The sequence below is a fragment of the Telmatherina bonti genome, assembly GCF_933228915.1.
Source record: "Telmatherina bonti genome assembly, chromosome: 10".
NCBI classification, from domain to species: Eukaryota; Metazoa; Chordata; class Actinopteri; order Atheriniformes; family Telmatherinidae; genus Telmatherina; species Telmatherina bonti.
The window spans coordinates 38,499,670-38,524,326 of record NC_136628.1 but is presented as its reverse complement, the minus strand read 5'-3'; the positions used below and the strand labels follow the sequence as shown (position 1 = coordinate 38,524,326).

At 49.0% G+C, this 24,657-nt stretch overlaps 1 protein-coding gene across 1 annotated transcript in view; it reads right to left on the bottom strand.

Moving 5' to 3' along the window:
• Positions 1–288: 288 nt before the first annotated feature.
• Positions 289–24,657, bottom strand: part of LOC306761368 (Na(+)/citrate cotransporter-like) — a gene marked incomplete at both ends in the record, with an annotated part of 33,121 nt that continues 8,752 nt past the window's right edge. The window contains 8 exons of the mRNA XM_079247492.1: positions 289–417; positions 498–635; positions 882–1,043; positions 5,001–5,122; positions 5,199–5,302; positions 21,481–21,693; positions 21,795–21,917; positions 21,997–22,144. Coding sequence (XP_079103618.1) covers positions 289–417; positions 498–635; positions 882–1,043; positions 5,001–5,122; positions 5,199–5,302; positions 21,481–21,693; positions 21,795–21,917; positions 21,997–22,144 — 1,139 coding nt within the window. The remainder of the gene's footprint in view (positions 418–497; positions 636–881; positions 1,044–5,000; positions 5,123–5,198; positions 5,303–21,480; positions 21,694–21,794; positions 21,918–21,996; positions 22,145–24,657) is intronic.

Below are 24,657 nucleotides of genomic sequence, written 5' to 3'. Positions count from 1 at the left end.
TGTGTGTGTATGTGTGTGTTTCAGATGAGAAAAGGCTTGGTCACTGCTGATCTATGTCTGTTATTTCTACAAACTTCTGGTTGCTCTTTATGCTGCTTTATCTGTTCATACATTCATTTTACATCATTTAGCCTCAGAATCTGACAGCTGAGGCGGAAACATCGCGACTTTAAGGCACTGCTTTGTTCTGGAGACGACGTCATTAAACTTTGTCTTCATGACATCGAGCTTGGACTTCAGGAAAGGACAAACAGCTCTAGGAAACAGTCTCCACAGCGGTTGCTGGTTCTACTCTGGCATGGTAACGTTGGCCCACGAGGGGAAGGAGTCCAGGGAGAACATGGCGTGCCCCCAGCTGTTGATGGCCAGGCTGATGCAACCGATCCCGATGATGTTCATCACCACACCGGTTTTCGCCTGCAGGGAGTGCAGTGAAGACCAGGTTGCCATGGAGAATGTGAATTAGTTTCTTTTTCCTGGAGAAAAGTAGGACTCACCATGTCAGACACTTTGAGGAAACCATAGGAGAAGACAATGGCGTTGGGGGGCGTGGCTACCGGCAACATGAAGGCGAAGGAAGCGCTAAGGGTGCACGGGATCATCACATACAGGGGGTTCAAGCTGATGGACTGGGACTGGGTTGGGACACACACAGGAAGTAGCAGCTTTACATCATATGTAAAAAAGAAGGGAAACAACTCCTCTCTTCCTATGCCGGCCTTTCAGAATAAAAGCCTTTCGGTTATCTGCTGTTTTCAGGATTTTAATGTGAAACATCTGCACAGAGGCTCCGCCTCTTTTTACCTCTAACTGTACACTGGCATCAACAAACTTACAACTGGTTATCTTTTCTGTTCACACGGAAATGATGATCTTATTACCATAGAGGCTAGGATGGGCAGGAAGAGGGTTGCCGTAGCAACGTTGCTGGCACACTCTGTGAAGGTCGCGATGAGGAGGCAGAGGACGATGGCGATGGCCCACGGAGGTATGGAGTGAAGAGGCGTCATCTGATCTCCAAGCCAGCGTGACAGACCAGATGCCTGATGTTTACACATGGCGCCATGTTTGTTTACAGAATGAAAAACATAAACAGACATGAATAAACGTTTACTTTTATTTATATTTACTGCAACCGCACACGTAGCATGGATCCTTTATTTTCATCGCAGGATCATTTATATTGATGTTCACTGTGTTTACTGAACTGAAGTTTGGTAGAAAACAACTTTATTCCCAAAAAAGTACAATCCCATGAGAACAGTCTGCTCTGCGGAAGCCCTGGAGGGACAAAATAAAGAACCAGGAGGTCTGTTAGCACGGCTCAGCTGAAAGCATAACTTGAAGGCCTCTACACCATAGACTGTATAAAGACAGATGGGCGGAGCCTCCGTGACGTCACTCGTAGGTTTCTGAAGAGCAGAATTGAAGCTCGGTGGGCGGTTCCTACCATCACCATCTTGGCAGGGGCATGCGTGTCGTCTCGCTCGGAAAATACAAATATGGGCAAAGAGGTGGAGCTGAGAGGGGAGCTGTGAGCGTCATGGTGGATGATTGACATTGAGCGAACTCCGAGCTTTCTGTAGCTAAGAGCTAACCGAGCTAACCCGGAGATAACAGGAGATAATGAGCTAACGGAGGTAAGCGGGCTAAAGCTAAGTCACGTTGTTAACCGGCTAAAAACCGCGGTTGTTCTACCTTCTTTTGACTTGAAGCGGGAGATCGGGTACCTGTCAATCAAAAGGACACGCCCCTAAATATGCCGAACTTCAAGATTAAATTACTTTTAAACGGGCGAGTTAGAAAAACATCCATTTCCCCCACAGTTGTCATGAAGGTAAACCTGACCTATTAAACCTAAAATAGGTTTTTGAACCAGGCTGTAAACATGTTTATTCCTGCTGTAAACATGTTTATTCCTGCTGTAAACATGTTTATTCCTGCTGTAAACATGTTTATTTCTGCTGTAAACATGTTTATTCCTGCTGTGAAGTTGGTCTTTTTAACATGGGAGTCTATGGGGATTTGCTGTTTTGCAGCCCCTAGTGGATGAAGGGGGAACTGCAGTTTTATGTACTTCTACATAGGCTTCACTTTTTTTTTTTCTTTTTTTTTTAACCTGTCCTGTTCAGCATCTCAGCATACAGAACAGCAATCTGCGTGCCATATTTTTGCCAGACAGATTTGCTCTGTCAAGGGAGACATCTCATGTATATAGCTGCCCTTGATAATCAGAATATTTTTATTATGATAATTATTTTATTTTATTTATTTATTTATTTTCCTTTTATCATTTTGCAATCATCGTCAGTCTTGATATGGCCGAGCTGGACCTGGCAGGGAAAGAGGGAAAAAAAAAAAAAAAATGAAAGGAGAAAAAGAGAGACAGAAAAGAAAGGCGTGTCTAAGCTGCTAAAGTTACAGTATTTGCAAAACAATATAAAGTACTGAAAAAATACAACAAGACAAAAGTAGGATAGTGACGATATTCAAAAACAGACAAAAAAAAATGAAAAATAAAAGTAAAAAAAAGTAAATGAATGAATAAAATAACAATTACAATACCAACCGTTATTAAACACACCTACAGAGAGTCATCAGCAACATTTAGTAGGAAGCAGATGGGAAGATGAGCGCATGTGGGCGTGCACGTGTGAGTGTTCAACCTGTGATCATGCAATCAAAGATCAGCTGAGTGCTTGTAGGGGAGCACGACCACGACCCGAGGTGTAGGGGAGGAAGCCAAGGCCCCCAGGGCCCGGCAAGCCCACCGCGCACAGAGCCCGGGCAGGCAAAGCAGAGAGAGCCTCCGTCCCCCGAGCCCAGAGCAGTGGAAGCCTCCAGGCAGGCGCCACCCGGCGCCACGAGGCAGGGGCACCGGGTAGCACAGGGCGACGGCACGCCGGCCTGGCGGGCGCCGGGTGCTGAAGCGCGGGCCGCACAGAGAGCCGGCAGCCCACAGGCCCCAGGACCACCCGTTCCCCCCGGCAGAGCCCCGGCCAAGACCCAGCGGGCCCCGCCCACCCAGAGCAAAACCATCGCAGGCCGGCGCCACCACGATACCAGGGGCGGGATCCCCAAGAACAAGGACACGTCCGTAGACCCTCCCCCCAACAACCCCTCCCCACAACCGTCCCACTGCTTCCTATCCCCCCTCTCCAGCACCCTCCCCATCCCTCTCCCTCCCAAGCCCTACTGTCCCCAACACTCCCACCCCTCCCCCTTCCTCCTACCCCCCCCCCCCCCCCGCTCCACCCCTCCCTCCCTCCCACACACCTCCTCCCATTCAATCCTCCCTCTCCCTCCCAATCCCCCCCCCCCCCCCCCCACCCCCAGCGACAGCCGGAGCCAGAGGACTGCAGGCCCCAGACCTGAACTCCCCACATTCACACACCCCCACACACACACTTATGCAGCCAACCAGAGACCCTGCCGGCCCCCTCATGCGGCCCAGGCATCGCCCAGGACAGAGGGCCCCCCGCAGCGCCCCGTCCCCAACCCCCAGGCCCCCGTACCCCGAGTGCTCCCCATGAAGAGGGGACATAGGAAGACTCCTGCCCCCCCACCCGCCCGCCTCTGTGGTGTGTGCATGGGTGGGTCGTGGTTGTAGTGCAAGTAAAAAAAGGGGTGGCTGTGGGGGGGGTGGGACCAGCTGCTGCCAGACAGCCAGACCCCCCCCTCCTCAGCATTCCCTTGTTTATGTGAGTGTGTGTGTGTGTGTGTGTGTTAAGTGTGTGTGCTGCTTGTGTAAATGTAATAGTGTCTAAGTTGTGAGTAAAATCGAGGGGAGAAAGACCCCAATGGGAGGGGATGGGCAAAGGCCACCGCTGTAGCTCCTGTCCACCCCCCATGGCCAAGGCGCCTGTCCCCTCCAAACCCTAAATGTATATTGGTGTCTATGTTGCAATTAAAATTTAGTGGGGCAGGTGGTCGCCGGGGTCCATCGGAAAATGCCCCTTAGGGTTCCCGGGACCACCGACTTCACCCCCCCACCGTGCCCTATATGCTGTATGTATGATGTCGGGTGGCGGAGGAGGAGGGGGGCGTGGGGAGGGGCACAACCAGGGGAGAAGGACTCCTCCCCTGGGCAACCAACTCCTCAGCTGGCCGCAGTAGGTGCCCCCACCTCGCCGGGACAGCCCCAGGGCAGAAGGGCAAGTTCCGGCCCACCAGCTGCCGCAGGAGGCAGCACCCCGGTTGTCCCCCCATCCCCGGCGGCCCAGCGCCAGCACTCCAGGGGCCGGAGAGTCCCCGGCTCCCACCCAGACATCCATCCAGGTCCGGGGCCCGGTGCCACCAGCAACGCCAAGACTGCCGCCGACGGGAGGAGACAGAGCCAGAGGGAGGATCCCCTCCGCCATGGACCCTATTCCTACCCCACCCATTCCCAACCATCCCCGCCCCCCCCGTCCACCCCCTCCTCTGCTGCCACCCCCCCCTCCTACACCGCCCTCCTTCCCCCATCTCCTACGCGCCCCCCATGCCCCCCCCGACCCCCTCCTACGCCCCCCCCCTCCGCCCACCCCTCCCTCTACCAACCTGCACCAAACCCCATCCCTCTACGGACACATCACAATCCCCAGGGAACCCGCCAGGTACCATAGCAGCGCGACCCCGAGGGCATGCCCCAGGCGACCAAGGCCCCCCACGTCCAGGCCAGGCCCCCCATCCCGGAGGGAGGCAGCCCTGAAACCCGGGGGCCCTGGCCCCCCACGCAGCCCACACAACAGCAACCCGGCCACCCAGCCTAGGCCAGCCCCCGACCGCCCCCAAGTAACCCCAGCCTCTGGGCCACCAGAGCTCCAAGCCGGCCAGGCGAGCAGCGTCCAAAGCAATGACCTGCCCAGACCCCTGGCCCGGGGGCTTCACTTTTAACCACCAGAGGCTCCGTCCATCTTTCATATATGGTCTGTACTCTACACTCAGACCAATGCAATTAACACCAAATAGTCCATAATTTCGAGGTGAAATCTCATTTTTGTGTTGAGCTGCAGTTTCACCTCACTGCCTTTAGCCAGAGCGAAGCCTCCTCCAAGCAGCAGCACGATGTTCCATGGCATCTTCTTCTGGGTCACCTGCCAGGTGAGCAGAGGAGGGGCGGGGCCTCGGGACACCTGGCTCTCTGATTGGATTTTAGGATCAACTTTAAAGCAAACGATAAAGAAGCCGAGGTGGTGTTTAAGCTGTGTGTGTGTTACCGGTGTTGGCTTTCCTCCAGAAGCAGAGGTATCGCGGCGGCTCAGACGGAAGAACAAACAACAAAACGGCGATGAAGAGCGAGACGGTGGCGTCGGTGACGAACCTGCAAACAGAAAAGCTTTAAAACTGCAGGAGTGGTCAGTATCATGTCTGTACCTCAGACCGCTGGATACACCCACACATCGGCTGTGTCTCAGGGTCTGCACATCTACAGGCTGCATGCGTCATAGTGGTGCCGGGTGCTGTCCCAGTCCTCCCAGTCCTCCCAGTCCTCCTAGTCCGCCCAGTCCTCCCAGTCCTCCTAGTCCGCCCAGTCCTCCTAGTCCGCCCAGTCCGCCCAGTCCTCCTAGTCCTCCTAGTCCGCCCAGTCCTCCTAGTCCACCCAGTCCGCCCAGTCCTCCTAGTCCGCCCAGTCCTCCCAGTCCTCCCAGTCCTCCTAGTCCGCCCAGTCCTCCCAGTCCTCCTAGTCCGCCCAGTCCTCCTAGTCCGCCCAGTCCGCCCAGTCCTCCTAGTCCTCCTAGTCCGCCCAGTCCTCCTAGTCCACCCAGTCCGCCCAGTCCTCCTAGTCCTCCTAGTCCGCCCAGTCCTCCCAGTCCTCCCAGTCCTCCTAGTCCGCCCAGTCCTCCTAGTCCGCCCAGTCCGCCCAGTCCTCCTAGTCCTCCTAGTCCGCCCAGTCCTCCTAGTCCACCCAGTCCGCCCAGTCCTCCTAGTCCTCCTAGTCCGCCCAGTCCTCCCAGTCCCCCCAGTCCGCCCAGTCCGCCCAGTCCTCCCAGTTCTCCCAGTCCTCCCAGTCCTCCTAGTCCGCCCAGTCCTCCCAGTCCTCCCAGTCCTCCCAGTCCGCCCAGTCCTCCTAGTCCGCCCAGTCCGCCCAGTCCTCCTAGTCCTCCTAGTCCGCCCAGTCCTCCCAGTCCCCCCAGTCCGCCCAGTCCGCCCAGTCCTCCCAGTTCTCCCAGTCCGCCCAGTCCTCCTAGTCCGCCCAGTCCGCCCAGTCCTCCTAGTCCTCCCAGTCCGCCCAGTCCTCCCAGTCCTCCCAGTCCCCCCAGTCCGCCCAGTCCGCCCAGTCCTCCCAGTCCTCCCAGTCCGCCCAGTCCTCCCAGCCCTCCCAGTCCGCCCAGTCCGCCTAGTCCTCCTAGTACGCCCAGTCCTCCTAGTCCGCCTAGTCCTCCCAGTCCTACTAGTCCTCCTAGTACGCCCAGTCCTCCTAGTCCGCCCAGTCCTCCCAGTCCTCCCAGTCCTCCCAGTCCTCCCAGTCCGCCCAGTCCTCCCAGTCCTCCCAGTCCTCCCAGCCCTCCCAGTCCGCCCAGTCCGCCCAGTCCTCCCAGTCCTCCCAGTCCTCCCAGTCCTCCCAGTCCGCCCTTCGTTTGGCTCCAGTTCAGCTTAAAACGAAGGCGACCAGAGATGCATCCTCAGCGCCCTCTCCTATCCCAGAATGCATTGCGTTCCTGACAGAAAAGAAGCAGCAGAGTGCCGGTGTCGGTACCACACCAGCCAGACCCTTTATTTATTTATTTTTATGTATAAACACACATATTTGTCCCGGCAGACGAGCTGGGAGGACATTGTGTCCAATAACCACAATGGATTTCATTCCAGTCGTCCTCAGATGTCTTCGTCTCCTTTCAAGAAAAGACTGAATTTATTCCAGTCACCAAGATAACTGCAGACTGGAATAAGGAACAATAATTAAACATGTTAAATTATAATCCAGTCATATAAGACACGGTCATTTAATGAGTTAAAGAAACAAACAAACAAATGTGTCCTGGACAAATGAGAGCATTTTTCTGATGAACAGGGGGACAAAATACCTGTCAACAGGTGCAGAAGTCTGACTGGGAGGAACAGAAAACACCTGACTGGAGCGGAAACATCACAGGATTCTTCTACTAAATATTAGTTTATGACTGATGGAACATTTATTATTTTATCATGTTTGTTTGGTTTTTAAAAAATCTTCCTGTTGAACCAGAATTAGAAAATAATGTCATGATTTTCATCAAACTTTTATTTATTATGACTTTAGTCAGTTTCATGTTATTTCCCAGGCAGCAGTTTTCTCCTTCTTTAATGGGAGGGTATGAATACATATGAGGACGACTGTATGTGTGTCTAACCAGGATTATTTTCCACTGAAGTTAACGTCAGCTTGACAGGATGAGCTGTCAGCCAGAGGAGAGCTCGTCTAAACTGCCTCATGTTGCTCATTTACACACAGGACTGGAGCATGATGGGTAATTCTCGTACACGAGATAGGCCGTCTCATTTTACTGGCAGTAAACGCACTTCGGTGTGTGCAGACGGCGTACAACACTTTGCAGTCGATGTAGTCTGCGCACTTGGAGGTGTGCAGACCCTGAATTGAGACACAGCCATGGACACACTCACAAGGTTGCAATACCAGGTGTTACCACTAGACGGCAGTGATTCTGATACACTGGACCTTTAATCAACCCTACTTCCTTGCTTTAGGTTTGTTTGTTGACTTTAACCAACAGCATCCTGCTTTAACCAGATCTGGACATCCTCTTAGTGCAGCTGCACCTCTGTGAGGAAAGGAATATGTTATTAAAAAGATCCAGTACATTCGACTGAGTGCGGTGTGGGACCTGCTGAATGAATGACAAATATTAAAGTACATTAGATGAGACAAACTTCAGTAAACTCATACCTGAGCTAACCACCAACAGGTTAATAAACAGCTGGAAAATCCACAAGCAGAAAAAGCATTCAAGTTTGGGATCGTCTGTAATATCATCGACCTGGATCAGCCGAGGTCACATGATGCAAGGCTGGTCGCTCAGTTCATGAATGAGGATTTCACCATGATTGTTTGTGCATGCATGCACTCAGAGACCTGAAATGTACTCGGTCATTTCCAACCTCCCTGTATCTGGAGGGCTTTTCTTTTCCAGCTCAGGTCGGGACAGAAAATTCCCTGGAAATCTGACGTAACGGAAACAGGTTGAAGGTGAAGCTTTCTGTCATAAAGAGCCTCAAATGGTTTCATCAACAATGAAAGAGGAAAAAATCCTCATAAAACCACAAATCTGGAGAAATCTAAGTGTGTAAATGAATCTGCAGATAAAGTTCCTGCAGCTGACGCTAACGCTAACACTACAGTGTCTCACATTGCCACAGATTTGCTGAGGCATGATGCCTCCATATTAAATTCCACATTTAAAAAACTTCTCATAATTTGATGCAGAAAGACTTTTCTGTGAAGATTTGGAGGTTGTTGTGTTCCCTTTCTTGGAAAACTCCTCCTGAACACTGAGTTCGCAGCAGAAACTGATAATTATGACAACATTCTATTTTCATTGGGTTCATGCAGTGTTTGTTCCAGCAGGATGTTCTAGCGTCACTGTTGGCTTGTGTAATCAGGAACCATTCACCTTAAACAAATAATCTGTTTGCACAAACTAAATGTCCAAGTTGACCCCCGCCAGATCACCTTCAAATCCAGGTCAACGCACGTTGCATCTCTTCAGCTGATGCTACCTGTCAGTGTTTCCTGTTTCAGGCGAACGTCCGTGATGTTGGTGACATTCAGGACGGTTTCCTTTTGACTCAGACTCACTGACCGGTCCATTACAACCTCACAGAAAGAAGCCTCTAGGTCTCTTCAAGAGGTGACAGTCTGGATGGATGACTGAATGGATGCTGGATGCTGCCTTGCATCAAGACCAGATTGCTGAACCACCTCAGCTGGTTCCAACCAGCGACCAGCAAAGCCTCCAGAACAAACTCCTCCCCACGTCCCAGTGTGAACTCCCCTTCAGAAGGACCCTCCATCTTATACAGACCCACTTCTTTACCTCATCCATCCATCCATCCATCCATCCATCCATCCATCCATCCATCCATCTGTCCATCTGTCCATCGATCCATCCATCCATCAATCTGTCCATCCATCCATCTATCCGTCCATCTGTCCATCGATCCATCCATCTATCTGTCCATCTGTCCATCCATCCATCTGTCCATCTGTCCATCCATCCATCTATCCGTCCATCTGTCCATCGATCCATCCATCTATCTGTCCATCTGTCCATCCATCCATCTGTCCATCCATCCATCCATCCATCCATCCATCCATCTGTCCATCCATCCAGTCATCCATCCAGTCATCCATCCATCCATCCATCCATCCATCCATCCATCCATCCATCCAGTCATCCATTCATCCAACCATCCAGCCATTATTCATCCATCCATCCATCCATCCATCCAGCCATTATCCATCCATCCATCCATCATCCAACCATCCATCCATCCAGCCATCATTCATCCATCCATCCATCCATCCATCAAGCCACTATTCATCCATCCATCCATCCATCCATCCATCCATCCATCCATTATCCATCCATCCATCCATCTTGCATCCAGCCATTATTCATCCATCCATCCATCCATCCATCTGTCCATCCATCCACCCAGTCATCCATTCATCCAACCATCCAGCCATTATTCATCCATCCATCCATCCATCCAGCCATTATCCATCCATCCATCCATCATCCAACCATCCATCCATCCAGCCATCATTCATCCATCCATCCATCCATCCATCAAGCCACTATTCATCCATCCATCCATCCATCCATCCATCCATCCATCCATCCATCCATTATCCATCCATCCATCCATCTTGCATCCAGCCATTATTCATCCATCCATCCATCCATCATCCATCCATCTGTCCATCCATCCATCCAGTCATCCATCTGTCCAGCCATTATTCATCCATCCATCCATCCATCCATCCATTCAGTCATCCATCCAGTCATCCATCCATCCAGCCATTATTCATCCATCCATCCATCCATCCATCCATCCATCCATTCTTCCATCCATCCAACCATCCATCCATCCATCCATCCATCCAGCCATTATCCATCCATCCATCCATCCATCCATCCATCCATCCAGCCATCATCCATCCACCCAGTCATCCATCCATCCTTCCATCAATCCAACCATCCAGCCATTATTCATCCATCCATCCATCCACCCAGTCATCCATCCATCCTTCCATCCATCCAACCATCCATCCATCCAGCCAGCCATTATTCATCCATCCATCCAGTCATCCATCCATCCATCGAGTCATCTATCCATCCATCCAGCCATTATTCATCCATCCATCATCCATCCATCCATCCATCCAGCCATTATTCATCCATCCATCCATCCATCCATCCATCCATCCATCTGTCCATCCGTCCATCTATCCGTCCATCTGTCCATCGATCCATCCATCTATCTGTCCATCTGTCCATCCATCCATCTGTCCATCCATCCATCCATCCATCCATCCATCCATCCATCCATCCATCCATCTGTCCATCCATCCATCCATCCATCCAGTCATCCATCTGTCCATCCATCCATCCATCCAGTCATCCATCCATCCAGCCATCCATCCAGTCATCCATCCAGTCATCCATCCATCCGTCCATCCATCCATCCATCCATCCATCCATCCATCCATCCAGTCATCCATCCATCCATCCATCCAGTCATCCATCCATCCAGCCATTATTCATCCATCCATCCATCCTTCCATCCATCCAACCATCCATCCATCCATCCAGCCATTATTCATCCATCCATCCAACCATCCATCCATCCATCCAGCCATTATCCATCCATCCATCCATCATCCAACCATCCATCCATCCATCATCCATCCATCCATCCATCCATCCATCCATCCATCATCCATCCAGCCACTATTCATCCATCCATCCACCAATCCATCCATTATCCATCTATCCATCCATCCATCTTCCATCCAGCCATTATTCATCCATCCATCCATCCATCATCCATCCAGCCATTATTCATCCATCCATCCATCCATCTGTCCATCCATCCATCCATCCATTCAGTCATCCATCCAGTCATCCATCCATCCGTCCATCCATCCATCCATCCAGTCATCCATCCATCCATCCATCCATCCATCCAGTCATCCATTCATCCATCGAGTCATCTATCTATCCATCCATCCAGCCATTATTCATCCATCCATCCATCCATCCATCCATCCATCCATCCATCCATCCAGCCATTATTCATTCATCCATCCATCCATCATCCATCCAGCCATTATTCATCCATCCATCCATCCATCCATCCATCCATCCATCCATCCATCCATCCATCTTCCATCCAGCCATTATTCATCCATCCATCCATCCATCCATCTTCCATCCAGCCATTATCCATCCATCCATCCATCCATTCAGCCTTCCTGCTATTTTTAAGGTTCTGTGTAAACAAATCGGTGTGTTTTGAAGGTTAAAGGGATTCAAACTCAGGGATTTTAGAAGGTCCAGATACTTCCAGGTACCTTCCAGGTTATTCCATCTTTTTCAGGCTGCAGCTGAAACATCTTACCAGAACAATTCTCAGTTTCTTGACTGAAACTTGAAAAAAAGCAGCAAAAACAGCTCAATGATGACGTCTGTGCTGGTCATGTGACCCGGCTGGGACTTCATGAATGTAAAAGCAGGTGAGAGGTGAGGAGGCGGAGCCACGACCACAGATCAGATCAGGTCAGTGCTTGGGTCTGTGCAGGTTGTTAGGAGTCAGTCTGGTCCCCAAATGAAGCTGAATTATTTCTGTGTCTGAGTTCTGAGCAGATTTATGAAGGTTTTGTCACGTTGAACATTATAGGTAGAGAAATCCTGAGCGGATAACAGGATTTGTGTCTCTGATCACATCAGATGGCTTAAAGGCTGAGCTGGATGTAAAAACAATCCTCTAACACTCGTAACATGTCAGAATTCTCATTTCTAAACAAAGTCAAGCTTCACAGCTTGTGAGGTGAACAGAAAATATGTGAGGGTTTGACTAACAACTCCAACATTGGGGAATGTTTTGGACTTTATATGATGGAGGAATGTTGGACAAAGTCCCTGGATGCTAATTCAGCTAGCATGTAAAGATTTTTTGTCATTCTGTTGTTCGGGATCATCGTCCTGCTGCATGAGACCGTTTCTGACAAGCTTCATCTGCCAGACAGATGGACTCACAGCGGTTTCAGAAGACCTCATGGTCCACTCAGTGGCTGCAAAGTGTGGCTTTTCTGTGAGGTTTTCATTTTCTCTCCATGTATACAGTGGTTTTCCATGTACTGCTAGGTTAACTGGTCACGCTAAACTCTCTAAATAGGTTGTCTCTGTGTTGGTCCTGTGATGGACTGGCAATCTGTTCAGGATGTTCTTGGGAAGGATTCCACCTTCCCTGGAAACCGAATGGATGGAGGGTTTCTTGTGCAACCCTTCCCAGCAAGCCATACTGGTTCAGCCTGTTTCTCACTGGACTGGCTGCTCTGAATGTTTTCCACTTGTCAATAAACTTGCTGCAGAATGATGGACTTCAGATAGTTTGGAAATGACCTTACAACCCTTTCATAACATAAAGACCTTCAACACTTATAAATGAATCATGAATTATCTGCTGTAAAGCCATAATGAGAACTATAACAGACTTTATCTGTGCGTCCTGATGGATGAAAATGACCCGACTTCATGCAGTCCAGCGTTACAGGTCAAAGTCACCTATTTGCAACCAGCACACGTTTCCAGAGTTTGTTTGAGGGTTTTGCCTCAAGGCGAGTCCTGAGTTAAACAGCTGTTTGGCTTCATTTATTCCTTTGAAATGAAGTTTTTCCATTTTGCATTAAATCTTTGACTTCAGCAAAGGAAGTGTTTCTGTTAAAGTCTCACTCTAGATGTACAAAGGAAAAATAAAAAACTGACTTAATCATGAGACATTTGAAAAATAAAAACTGAATCCACAAACATCCAAACATCTTCCATGATGACATACCACCTCATCATGATGAGAATCTCCCGTTCCACCTCATCATGATGAGAATCTCCCGTTCCACCTCATCATGATGAGAATCTCCCATTCCACCTCATCACCATGAGAATCTCCCGTTCCACCTCATCACCATGAGAATCTCTCGTTCCACTTCATCACCATGAGAATCTCCCGTTCCACCTCATCACCATGAGAATCTCCCGTTCCACCTCATCACCATGAGAATCTCCCGTTCCACCTCATCACCATGAGAATCTCCCGTTCCACCTCATCACCATGAGAATCTCCCGTTCCACCTCATCACCATGAGAATCTCCCGTTCCACCTCATCATGATGAGAATCTCCCGTTCCACCTCATCACCATGAGAATCTCCCGTTCCACCTCATCATGATGAGAATCTCCCGTTCCACCTCATCACCATGAGAATCTCCTGTTCCACCACATCACCATGAGAATCTCCCGTTCCACTTCATCACCATGAGAATCTTACGTTCCACCTCATCATCATGAGAATCTCCCGTTCCACCTCATCATCATGAGAATCTCCCGTTCCACCACATCACCATGAGAATTTCCCGTTCCACCACATCACCATGAGAATTTCCCGTTCCACCTCATCACCATGAGAATCTCCCGTTCCACCTCATCACCATGAGAATCTCCCGTTCCATCTCATCACCATGAGAATCTCCCGTTCCACCTTATCATGATGAGAATCTCCCGTTCCACCTCATCACCATGAGAATCTCCCGTTCCACCTCATCACCATGAGAATCTCCCGTTCCACTTCATCACCATGAGAATCTCACGTTCCACCTCATCACCATGAGAATCTCCCGTTCTACCTCATCACCATGAGAATCTCCCGTTCCACCTCATCACCATGAGAATCTCCCGTTCCACTTCATCACCATGAGAATCTCCCGTTCCACTTCATCACCATGAGAATCTCACGTTCCACCTCATCACCATGAGAATCTCCCGTTCCACCTCATCACCATGAGAATCTCCCGTTCCACTTCATCACCATGAGAATCTCACGTTCCACCTCATCACCATGAGAATCTCCCGTTCTACCTCATCACCATGAGAATCTCCCGTTCCACCTCATCACCATGAGAATCTCCCGTTCCACTTCATCACCATGAGAATCTCCCGTTCCACTTCATCACCATGAGAATCTCACGTTCCACCTCATCACCATGAGAATCTCCCGTTCTACCTCATCACCATGAGAATCTCCCGTTCCACCTCATCACCATGAGAATCTCCCGTTCCACCTCATCACCATGAGAATCTCCCGTTCCACCTCATCACCATGAGAATCTCACGTTCCACCTCATCACCTTGAGAATCTCCCGTTCTACTTCATCACCATGAGAATCTCCCGTTCCACCTCATCACCATGAGAATCTTACGTTCCACCTCATCACCATGAGAATCTCCCGTTCCACCTCATCACCATGAGAATCTCCCGTTCCACCTCATCACCATGAGAATCTCCTGTTCCACCACATCACCATGAGAATCTCCCGTTCCACTTCATCACCATGAGAATCTTACGTTCCACCTCATCATGATGAGTATCTCCCGTTCCAACTCATCACCATGAGAATCTCCCGTTCCACCACATCACCATGAGAATCTCCCGTTCCACCTCATCACCATGAGAATCTCCCGTTCCACCTCATCATGATGAGAATCTCCCGTTCCACCTCATCACCATGAGAATTTCCCGTTCCACCTCATCACCATGAGAATCTCCCGTTCCACCTCATCATGATGAGAATCTCCCGTTCCACCTCATCACCATGAGAATCTCCCATTCCACTTCATCACCATGAGAATCTCACGTTCCACCTCATCACCATGAGAATCTCCCGTTCCACCTCATCACCATGAGAATCTCCCGTTCCACCTCATCACCATGAGAATCTCCCGTTCCACTTCATCACCATGAGAATCTCACGTTCCACCTCATCACCATGAGAATCTCCCGTTCTACCTTATCACCATGAGAATCTCACGTTCCACCTCATCACCATGAGAATCTCACGTTCCACCTCATCACCATGAGAATCTCCCGTTCCACTTCATCACCATGAGAATCTCACGTTCTACCTCATCACCATGAGAATCTCACGTTCTACCTCATCACCATGAGAATCTCACGTTCCACCTCATCACCATGAGAATCTCCCGTTCCACCTCATCACCATGAGAATCTCACGTTCCACCTCATCAAGATGAGAATCTCCCGTTCTACCTCATCACCATGAGAATCTCCCGTTCCACCACATCACCATGAGAATCTTCCGTTCCACGTCATCATGATGAGAATCTCCTGTTCCACCTCATCATCATGAGAATCTCCCGTTCCACCTCATCATCATGAGAATCTCCCGTTCCACCTCATCACCATGAGAATCTCACGTTCCACTTCATCACCATGAGAATCTCACGTTCCACCTCATCACCATGAGAATCTCCCGTTCCACCACATCACCATGAGAATCTCCCGTTCCACCTCATCACCATGAGAATCTCCCGTTCCACCTCATCACCATGAGAATCTCCCGTTCCACCTCATCACCATGAGAATCTCCCGTTCCACCTCATCACCATGAGAATCTCACGTTCCACCTCATCACCATGAGAATCTCCCGTTCCACCTCATCACCATGAGAATCTCCCGTTCCACCTCATCATGATGAGAATCTCCCGTTCCACCTCATCACCATGAGAATCTCCCGTTCCACCTCATCACCATGAGAATCTCCCGTTCCACCTCATCACCATGAGAATCTCACGTTCCACCTCATCACCATGAGAATCTCACGTTCCACCTCATCACCATGAGAATCTCCCGTTCCACCTCATCACCATGAGAATCTCCCGTTCCACCTCATCATGATGAGAATCTCCTGTTCCACCTCATCATGATGAGAATCTCCCGTTCCACCTCATCACCATGAGAATCTCCCGTTCCACTTCATCACCATGAGAATCTCACGTTCCACCTCATCACCATGAGAATCTCCCGTTCCACTTCATCACCATGAGAATCTCACGTTCCACCTCATCACCATGAGAATCTCCCGTTCCACCTCATCACCATGAGAATCTCCCGTTCCACCTCATCACCATGAGAAGCTCCCGTTCCACTACATCACCATGAGAATCTCCCGTTCCACCTCATCACCATGAGAATCTCCCGTTCCACCTCATCACCATGAGAATCTCCCGTTCCACTTCATCACCATGAGAATCTCACGTTCCACCTCATCACCATGAGAATCTCCCGTTCCACTTCATCACCATGAGAATCTCACGTTCCACCTCATCACCATGAGAATCTCCCGTTCCACCTCATCACCATGAGAATCTCACGTTCCACCTCATCACCATGAGAATCTCCCGTTCCACCTCATCACCATGAGAAGCTCCCGTTCCACTACATCACCATGAGAATCTGCCGTTCCACCTCATCACCATGAGAATCTCCCGTTCCACCTCATCACCATGAGAATCTCACGTTCCACCTCATCACCATGAGAATCTCCCGTTCCACCTCATCACCATGAGAATCTCCCGTTCCACCTCATCACCATGAGAATCTCCCGTTCCACCTCATCACCATGAGAATCTCCCGTTCCACCTCATCACCATGAGAATCTCCCGTTCCACCTCATCATGATGAGAATCTCCCGTTCCACCTCATCATCATGAGAATCTCCCGTTCCACCTCATCATCATGAGAATCTCCCGTTCCACCTCATCACCATGAGAATCTCCCGTTCCACCACATCACCATGAGAATCTTCCGTTCCACGTCATCATGATGAGAATCTCCTGTTCCACCTCATCATCATGAGAATCTCCCGTTCCACCTCATCATCATGAGAATCTCCCGTTCCACCTCATCACCATGAGAATCTCACGTTCCACTTCATCACCATGAGAATCTCACGTTCCACCTCATCACCATGAGAATCTCCCGTTCCACCACATCACCATGAGAATCTCCCGTTCCACCTCATCACCATGAGAATCTCCCGTTCCACCTCATCACCATGAGAATCTCCCGTTCCACCTCATCACCATGAGAATCTCCCGTTCCACCTCATCACCATGAGAATCTCACGTTCCACCTCATCACCATGAGAATCTCCTGTTCCACCTCATCACCATGAGAATCTCCCGTTCCACCTCATCATGATGAGAATCTCCCGTTCCACCTCATCACCATGAGAATCTCCCGTTCCACCTCATCATGATGAGAATCTCCTGTTCCACCTCATCACCATGAGAATTTCCCGTTCCACCTCATCACCATGAGAATCTCCCGTTCCACCTCATCATGATGAGAATCTCCCGTTCCACCTCATCACCATGAGAATCTCCCATTCCACTTCATCACCATGAGAATCTCACGTTCCACCTCATCACCATGAGAATCTCCCGTTCCACCTCATCACCATGAGAATCTCCCGTTCCACCTCATCACCATGAGAATCTCCCGTTCCACTTCATCACCATGAGAATCTCACGTTCCACCTCATCACCATGAGAATCTCCCGTTCTACCTTATCACCATGAGAATCTCACGTTCCACCTCATCACCATGAGAATCTCACGTTCCACCTCATCACCATGAGAATCTCCCGTTCCACTTCATCACCATGAGAATCTCACGTTCTACCTCATCACCATGAGAATCTCACGTTCTACCTCATCACCATGAGAATCTCACGTTCCACCTCATCACCATGAGAATCTCACGTTCCACCTCATCACCATGAGAATCTCACGTTCAACCTCATCAAGATGAGAATCTCCCGTTCTACCTCATCACCATGAGAATCTCCCGTTCCACCACATCACCATGAGAATCTTCCGTTCCACGTCATCATGATGAGAATCTCCTGTTCCACCTCATCATCATGAGAATCTCCCGTTCCACCTCATCATCATGAGAATCTCCCGTTCCACCTCATCACCATGAGAATCTCACGTTCCACTTCATCACCATGAGAATCTCCCGTTCCACCTCATCACCATGAGAATCTCCCGTTCCACCACATCACCATGAGAATCTCCCGTTCCACCTCATCACCATGAGAATCTCCCGTTCCACTTCATCACCATGAGAATCTCCCGTTCCACCTCATCACCATGAGAATCTCACGTTCCACCTCATCACCATGAGAATCTCCCGTTCCACCTCATCACCATGAGAATCTCCCGTTCCACCTCATCATGATGAGAATCTCCCGTTCCACCTCATCACCATGAGAATCTCCCGTTCCACCTCATCACCATGAGAATCTCCCGTTCCACCTCATCACCATGAGAATCTCACGTTCCACCTCATCACCATGAGAATCTCACGTTCCACCTCATCACCATGAGAATCTCCCGTTCCACCTCATCACCATGAGAATCTCCCGTTCCACCTCATCATGATGAGAATCTCCCGTTCCACCTCATCACCATGAGAATCTCCCGTTCCACCTCATCACCATGAGAATCTCCCGTTCCACCTCATCACCATGAGAATCTCACGTTCCACCTCATCACCATGAGAATCTCCCGTTCCACTTCATCACCATGAGAATCTCACGTTCCACCTCATCACCATGAGAATCTCCCGTTCCACCTCATCACCATGAGAATCTCCCGTTCCACCTCATCACCATGAGAATCTCCCGTTCCACCTCATCACCATGAGAAGCTCCCGTTCCACTACATCACCATGAGAATCTCCCGTTCCACCTCATCACCATGAGAATCTCCCGTTCCACCTCATCACCATGAGAATCTCCCGTTCCACTTCATCACCATGAGAATCTCACGTTCCACCTCATCACCATGAGAATCTCCCGTTCCACTTCATCACCATGAGAATCTCACGTTCCACCTCATCACCATGAGAATCTCCCGTTCCACCTCATCACCATGAGAATCTCACGTTCCACCTCATCACCATGAGAATCTCCCGTTCCACCTCATCACCATGAGAAGCTCCCGTTCCACTACATCACCATGAGAATCTGCCGTTCCACCTCATCACCATGAGAATCTCCCGTTCCACCTCATCACCATGAGAATCTCACGTTCCACCTCATCACCATGAGAATCTCCCGTTCCACCTCATCACCATGAGAATCTCCCGTTCCACCTCATCACCATGAGAATCTCCCGTTCCACCTCATCACCATGAGAATCTCCCGTTCCACCTCATCACCATGAGAATCTCCCGTTCCACCTCATCATGATGAGAATCTCCCGTTCCACCTCATCATCATGAGAATCTCCCGTTCCACCTCATCATCATGAGAATCTCCCGTTCCACCTCATCACCATGAGAATCTCCCGTTCCACCACATCACCATGAGAATCTTCCGTTCCACGTCATCATGATGAGAATCTCCCGTTCCACCTCATCATCATGAGAATCTCCCGTTCCACCTCATCATCATGAGAATCTCCCGTTCCACCTCATCACCATGAGAATCTCACGTTCCACTTCATCACCATGAGAATCTCACGTTCCACCTCATCACCATGAGAATCTCCCGTTCCACCTCATCACCATGAGAATCTCCCGTTCCACCTCATCACCATGAGAATCTCACGTTCCACCTCATCACCATGAGAATCTCCTGTTCCACCTCATCACCATGAGAATCTCCCGTTCCACCTCATCATGATGAGAATCTCCCGTTCCACCTCATCACCATGAGAATCTCCCGTTCCACCTCATCACCATGAGAATCTCACGTTCCACCTCATCACCATGAGAATCTCACGTTCCACCTCATCACCATGAGAATCTCCCGTTCCACCTCATCACCATGAGAATCTCCCGTTCCACCTCATCATGATGAGAATCTCCCGTTCCACCTCATCATGATGAGAATCTCCCGTTCCACCTCATCACCATGAGAATCTCCCGTTCCACTTCATCACCATGAGAATCTCACGTTCCACCTCATCACCATGAGAATCTCCCGTTCCACTTCATCACCATGAGAATCTCCCGTTCCACCTCATCACCATGAGAATCTCCCGTTCCACCTCATCACCATGAGAATCTCCCGTTCCACCTCATCATGATGAGAATCTCCCGTTCCACCTCATCACCATGAGAAGCTCCCGTTCCACTACATCACCATGAGAATCTCCCGTTCCACCTCATCACCATGAGAATCTCCCGTTCCACCTCATCACCATGAGAATCTCCCGTTCCACTTCATCACCATGAGAATCTCACGTTCCACCTCATCACCATGAGAATCTCCCGTTCCACCTCATCATGATGAGAATCTCCCGTTCCACCTCATCATGATGAGAATCTCACGTTCCACCTTATCATGATGAGAATCTCACGTTCCACCACTGCATTAAATATAAACTACATCTATATTTAACACGTTTCAAAAGGACGTGGAGACAGTCTCAGTGTGTAGTTGCGCACATGGCTGTAGTTATTGTCACCAGAAGGAGAAATGGAAACAAAGCGAGAAGACACAGACGCCTTTTTCCCCTTGGTGGGACTATTTCTGGCATGAACAAGGAAACCATCATCAGAACATGAGGCTTATCCATCATGTTGAAGCTGTTGGAGGAACTCCGGATGGATGTGGAGAGGAGTCCCGCATACCTGCAGATGACAGACATCACACAGCTGGGATCCTCCAGATGTGCTTTCCATGCCCTAAACGCCATGTGTCACCGGAGTGTTGCAGTTATTCGGTTTCCAAATAACAGACCAAACAAGGTTTTTTTTTTCCAGCAGCTGGATTTCTGAGAGTATCAGGAGGAAATGTTCTGCTGGTGAGTTTTCAGATGGATGGCTTGTAGGTGGGTCAGTTTATGAAATTCTTCGTAAAATAAATGAGACCTTTAATAGAAACAAGACACTGTGTCGTATTCATCATGTTTTCTTGCTTTCTGTAAGGTGACAGAACATCCACCCTACACCCCCACCTGGTTTATTATATACTGATTTTTCTTTTCTTCACTTTTAATGTCTTTATACGTCTTTTACTTCATCCCCTGTTCACATTGTTTTATCAACAGAATTAACTTTTTCATAAATTTGCTCCCATACAGAATTTATTAGTGTATCAGTGAGATTTCTCTGCTGTAGGCCATGTTTTCCCTCCAAACTTGCCATGCTGCAAACCACTGCGAACCCTATCACACACAAACCCCTCTGTTAAATAGTCTTCAACACGTTCGCACCTGTAACCATTTACACAATCACTCTTAGTAAATCTCCTGCAAATCGTAATTCAGTCCCACATGCAGAATTCTAGACTGCATTTGCAAATTAGGACTTGCACGCTGGGATCTTAGTAAATCTGGTCCTTAGTGTGTAGATAGTTCAAACCCAGAAGCAACACATGGCTGAACATGAGTTGCTGGAACTCACTCTGCCTTGGCATTGAAGACACTGGTTGCCCAACCATCCATGAAACGAGGGTCTCGTGTGAACCAAAGCACCACCATGAGGCTGAAGAGCGCCAGGACGCTGACCTCCCCGTAACTCATTGGACCCAGGCGACCATGCTCCTCCTTGATCACGTCGTACGCTGCCTTTTCCTTCTCGGACTGGGCCGAACCACAACCCCATGTCCTCCGCAGGCTGCAGCAGATGGAAACAGCAGTGACAACATCAAACCAGTTGATCCAGGAGGGTATAAACTACGTTGAGTAATCTGCTGGTGTTCAGAAGAAAGGACTGACTTGCAGCCGATGTAGAGGAATTGCAGCCAGAACCAGGCCAGCGTCAGCATCAGAACCATCGTGGGGAAGGCAAATGCAAACCACGATGCAAAGTTGATCACATCCCCGTTCTGCGGAAAGAGCCTGTAAAGATGAACCAGAATGTTGTTTTTTATGTCAGGCGACGTGACAGTTTGGACAAACAGGACGTTTTGGATCTTACTGGCTCATCTGTCCGATCAGCACCAGGTTTGGTCCGGTTCCCGTAAGAGTGGCGATGCCTCCGATGCTGGCGGCGTAACACACACACAGCAAGAGGCCTTTACTCATCCTCTTCATTTCGTCTTCCTCGTCACTTAGCTCTTCCAGCTCTATGTGACTGGTGACGATTTCCACGGTGATGACCCCTGAACACAAAGATAAAAGCTCAGAACTACAAGCAACCTGCCCTGTCTGTCAAAACCCATGAGATATGACTCCAGTCCCATAAATATAACCATTATCATCCAGTCTGACCACAATAACAACAAGACCTTCGTTCTGTTCTCACTGCAGGCACAAGGGACTTAAATCTGACTCAGATACAGAACCGATCTTTATTAGAGAGTTGTTGCATTTCATCCGATGCCTGTACCAGGTTCTAAGTACTTAGAGGTCCAGAAGAAGCAACACAACAGGCCATTGTTATTTCCTCGATTCTGATCTCCGAAAGAACTTAACTCACAAACGTGCCAATCCATATTTACTTCCATAAACACAACACGCATTAATGCTGTGTTCAATTTCTGCTAAAAAGTTGGATTTTCCGAGTTCCCAGTTGGAAATACAACATGAACACCCTCCGAAGTCAGAAATCCGACTGGGAGAGTGGGAGCAGACCCACATACCCAGAGTTTACTAGCACAGATAGCAGCCCAACAGAAGAAGGTCGAATGGAACCAAAAGTAAACATAAATTTATGTCTAAATGTACTTGTTCAATTGTACATAAATCAGAATACCTCTAAGTGGTCCTGTGATGGACTGGTGACCTGTCCAGGTGTTCCTGCCTCTTGCCCAGTGACTGCTGGGATAGACTCCAGCTTCCCGCAACCCTGAACTGGACTAAGTGGTTGGTAATAGATGGATGGATAAACTAAAGGTAGTGTTCTGTAACTTCTACACAGCGATTACGTTGACAAAATGTGTTCATGTCCAAAACACCGAATGAAAGCGTTGGATGTCCTCTCCGCATCAACAACGTCTTCATCAAGCTACTCTCCTTTCCAAACAAGAAGAACCACTCCTTACTCCTTCCCTGTTCCTTAACCAATCATATGTGACTCCAGGGTTGCCAGGCAGGAATTTTGTCAGCGAAAGAGCTGAAACCTGCATGGAAGCTGGCAAAAGAGGCAGAAGCCGAGGCTTCATTCCGAAGTAGCAAAAAACCAAAAGCAGAATAAAACACAGATCAGTGCTAGACAGGTGGACAACACTGAGACCAAATTCATTTCAGCATGGATGCAGATCTGGCAACGCTTCTCTTCCACAGGTGAATTAAATTTCTATCATCACTGAAAAGTTTTGTCTCATTTCTTGCTCATTAAATTCATTTCTGTGACTGCACTGATCAATTAGTTGAGTGAACTGGTGGCCTAGTATTTTACAACAACAAAATCAGTGTGGTCTTGGCACTGCCAACAGGCCTCTAAACTCATGAACTGTCAAATGGTCTAATAAGAGACTAAAGAAAAACAGCAGCTGTGTGGCATCTGTTGTTACAGTTTTCTCACAACACAATTACCATTCTCATAACTATTAGTTCAAACTCCACAGCAAGCAGTCCTTTCTGCCCAGCGGAGCGGCTTTTTCTCATCGCATTCATCTGATTACAAATGTTTCTGGTCATGGAGCATTTGCTTCAATCTACAGAACAGTCAGTCCCATAAAGCTGATGGAGCTCATTTCATTGGCTTCAGTCACCGTGTACAAACGAGTTCAACTAGATGTCCTGCAGAGGATGGATTCTCCACTGGAGTGACTGAAGTGTGTTTAATTTGTATAAAGGTTCTAGAAGGCGCTACGATGAGGCAAAGCCTGGATGAGGAGGAGAGTCTCTGTGGCCAAGGGAGTAACTCAGAAAGTTTTTGTAGTCAACAACCATCGCCTTGTGTGATCGATGAGTTGTGTGGTATGTGTGAAGGTTGCACGTTTCCACCAGTCATCTTTCCCCAACCAGCAATAACAGTCGTCATCATCCTCAGCTCACATAGTCAGGAACAGTGACTAAAGACGAAGTGGCCTGGATGGACGGGAATAGTTCGATCGGCATAAAAAGACCAAAAGACAAAAGAACAAGAACGAATCCTGAGAATGAGCCTCTTTCTGAAAACCTTTGTAGACCAGCAGACTCCAGGGTCCAGGAGTTTAGTTCGCACCAAGTTATCTGTCTTCTCAGAAACTGTTAACCTTCGCAACACTCTGCAAAGAGGACGGGGTGAACACTCTTCGTGTTTTCTGGTGCCATTGTCGCCCACTGCGCCTTTAACTTACTACTCCATCCTGCCAACTTCAGCAGCTTCATCCAGTCATTTCAGGCCAAAGTTTCTCTAAACGTCTGTTTTCATAACAGTAGGCGGGTACTATGAGCTTTAAAGAATGCAATGTCCATTGGTACACAGTGCCTACTAAACCTACATATGTCTGTAGAAATTCAACAGTCATGTTATACAACGCTCTCATGTTTAACCACAGAACAAACGTTGAGAACAATACCAGAGAGAAAAGACAGTTAATCCTCTCTACTTTGTACAATCTGAATATTGCTCTTCTATGCATTATAGTTTGTCTCAAACTCTAAACTGTATTAAGGGCAGACCCACAACAACTGCTTAAGACTCACTTTA